Here is a 2,563-nt window from a genome sequence, read left to right as displayed (position 1 = left end):
AGTAACGTAAACGATCTAAAAGAATTAAAGGATCAAATAAATGAAATAAATGAAGAAGTATATAAAAAATGGTGTATATTATACGATTTATATGATAATTATAACAAAATTGTTAATGAATATGTAAATAATTCAGACAATTTACAAGAGAAGTGTAATGAGCATTCTCCAAAAGTCGTGGATTTATTTAAAACAGGCATAGATATATATAATCAAAAAAGTGACGATGAGTTTAATAATTCCCTAAAAGAATTTAGCATTTTATATAATACGTTTAAACATAAAATACATAAATATAAAAAAATTAAATTACCAGAACTAAACAAATTAACATTTGCAATAGATTTGGAAGGAATAGAAAATAATAAAGTTGCTTCATTCTGTAAATCTGTAAAAAATGTTGACACAACGCGAAGTGTTAGCATAAATAGTAAATATGTACTTTATATTTTTGTAAACATATACTTTTTGTGATTTATTTTTTGAATGAATCATAGCATATATATAGAAAGAATTTATATATTTAAAATTTTGTTGTTATTCATTATTTTATTTTATGAATTGCATAGGGAATTGTTATGGAAAACTCTTCTGCACAAAATATATATAAAAAATTTTACGAAGAAAATATTGATAAATCATTGTGCATTAAGTATTGTGGTTCTTTAATTTCTGACAATAGTCTTAATAATAAGGATGCAAAAATATGTGCACAAATTGTAACAAATTTAACAAAATTACCCACTATAAAGAATGTAGGAGGTACTCATGAAGATCAATGTTCCAATTTAACTTACTGGACATATGATATAATAATGAATGCATATAATAACAATGGAAAAGATACCATTGAGAACAATATTAGTACAGAACTTACGAACATAATTTTTCGCGTTAACAAAGAATTAAAAAAAGATGAAAATTGTACTTATTATATTCATGGTACCTTTTCAGAATGGAGAAAAAAGACAGATTTGCATGATTATTTTGAAAATTATAGCACATTTATTCAGAATATTTCAGATAAGGCAAAAAATGAAACATATTGTCAATATATTGATTATATTAATAACCTGTATAAAAAATATATGAACATATGCTGTCCTTGTTATAGTAGACCTAAATATGCTTGTGAAGAGCATTGTCCAAAATTTTTCAAATGCAATAGGAAATTTTTTCCCATATATCTCTTAGATAAATTAGAATGTAAGGATAATGTATCCTTACAAAAAGAAAACGAAAAGTTTGAATCTCTTATTGTTGATCTGGATGTTATAAGGAAAAGTCAATTAGTGGCAACGAACTTTTATAAAATGTTAACAAAGGATTATTTTTATAGATTTATCTTCTCTACTTATATACTACTTGGAATATTCTTAATTATTTTCTTGTTTTACAAGGTGTGGAGAAATTGCATTTTAGCCACAATAATTTATTCTAGTATATTACATAATATCTTTTTAATTGAATAAAAAATATATTTATATATTTATATTTCTCCTTTTTTATTATAGTTTATCCCAATTGGCTTTATATTAAATAAGATAATATCTAAGGAAAAGCAAATTAATTATCATAATGGTGAAGGAAATAGAAAGGAATTATTAGAGTATGAAAAACAATATCTGAATGGAAATTCTAATAAAAATCGATTACGTATAGCATACCATTCAACATAAAACACATATATTAATGAACTATACTATGTTATTTATGCTAACAATATCATAAACATTAAAGGGAGTATTTTGATTTGAGTTATTTTTAAATAAAAATTAAAAAACTTCAAGATATTGATAATAAGAAGAAAAAGAGATATATATGTATTACAAATTATTTACGAAAAACACTGCAGCATGAAAGGATTTGGAAGCAAATGTAAAATAAATTAGTAAATGAAAATGTGCAGGAATAGTTTATTAAAAATTATAACTATAATATATTAACATAAAAAAGAAAAAAAAAAAAGAACCGATAAATAAAAAATAAATTAAACATGTGAAAATATTTTCAGTCTATATATTAATAACATTTTTATATCAGATATTATCGAATATTATATTTTACGGAACATGCAAATAGATAATTTGCAGCAAAATTATAAAGTGAAATTATATATTAAATGACCTATATATAATATGATGTTTGCAACATAATAAATATATATTTATGTGTACATAAACAAAAATGTTGATATAATGTACTGAGATAAATATAATTAATGTCAATTGTACGACATATAATAATTAGATATTTGTAAAGATAAACTAAAATAATAGAACTATAGTTTGCGTGTTGTACCTTATAATTTTTTTTTTCATGAAAAATATAAATGAGAACAATTTTAACAAAATATTATTTGTATCATATATTAAGGAAAAAATATAATATATGTGAGAAAATCATTAATATTATTATTATTGCGATTTTATTTTTGTGCATTTGGCAAAAATCATATTAAACGTAATAATATATTTTCGTCTTCTATTTATAATATTATTAATTTCTATATAATATTACAAGTAACAGCGTTATATTAATATTCTCTTATATTTTCCCTATA

At 21.7% G+C, this 2,563-nt stretch overlaps 1 protein-coding gene across 1 annotated transcript; it reads left to right on the top strand.

Moving 5' to 3' along the window:
* Positions 1-815: 815 nt before the first annotated feature.
* PCYB_001990 (hypothetical protein) lies at positions 816-1,679 on the top strand (the record flags this gene model as incomplete). Its single annotated transcript, XM_004227621.1, has 2 exons — positions 816-1,400; positions 1,515-1,679. The coding sequence occupies 2 exons, from the start codon at positions 816-818 to the stop codon at positions 1,677-1,679; spliced, it is 750 nt and encodes a 249-aa protein (XP_004227669.1).
* Positions 1,680-2,563: the final 884 nt, after the last annotated feature.

Source organism: Plasmodium cynomolgi, assembly GCF_000321355.1.
Source record: "Plasmodium cynomolgi strain B DNA, scaffold: 0066, whole genome shotgun sequence".
Classification (NCBI taxonomy): domain Eukaryota; phylum Apicomplexa; class Aconoidasida; order Haemosporida; family Plasmodiidae; genus Plasmodium; species Plasmodium cynomolgi.
Note: the sequence above shows the minus strand (reverse complement) of the source record. Positions and strands in the feature narration are given on the sequence as shown.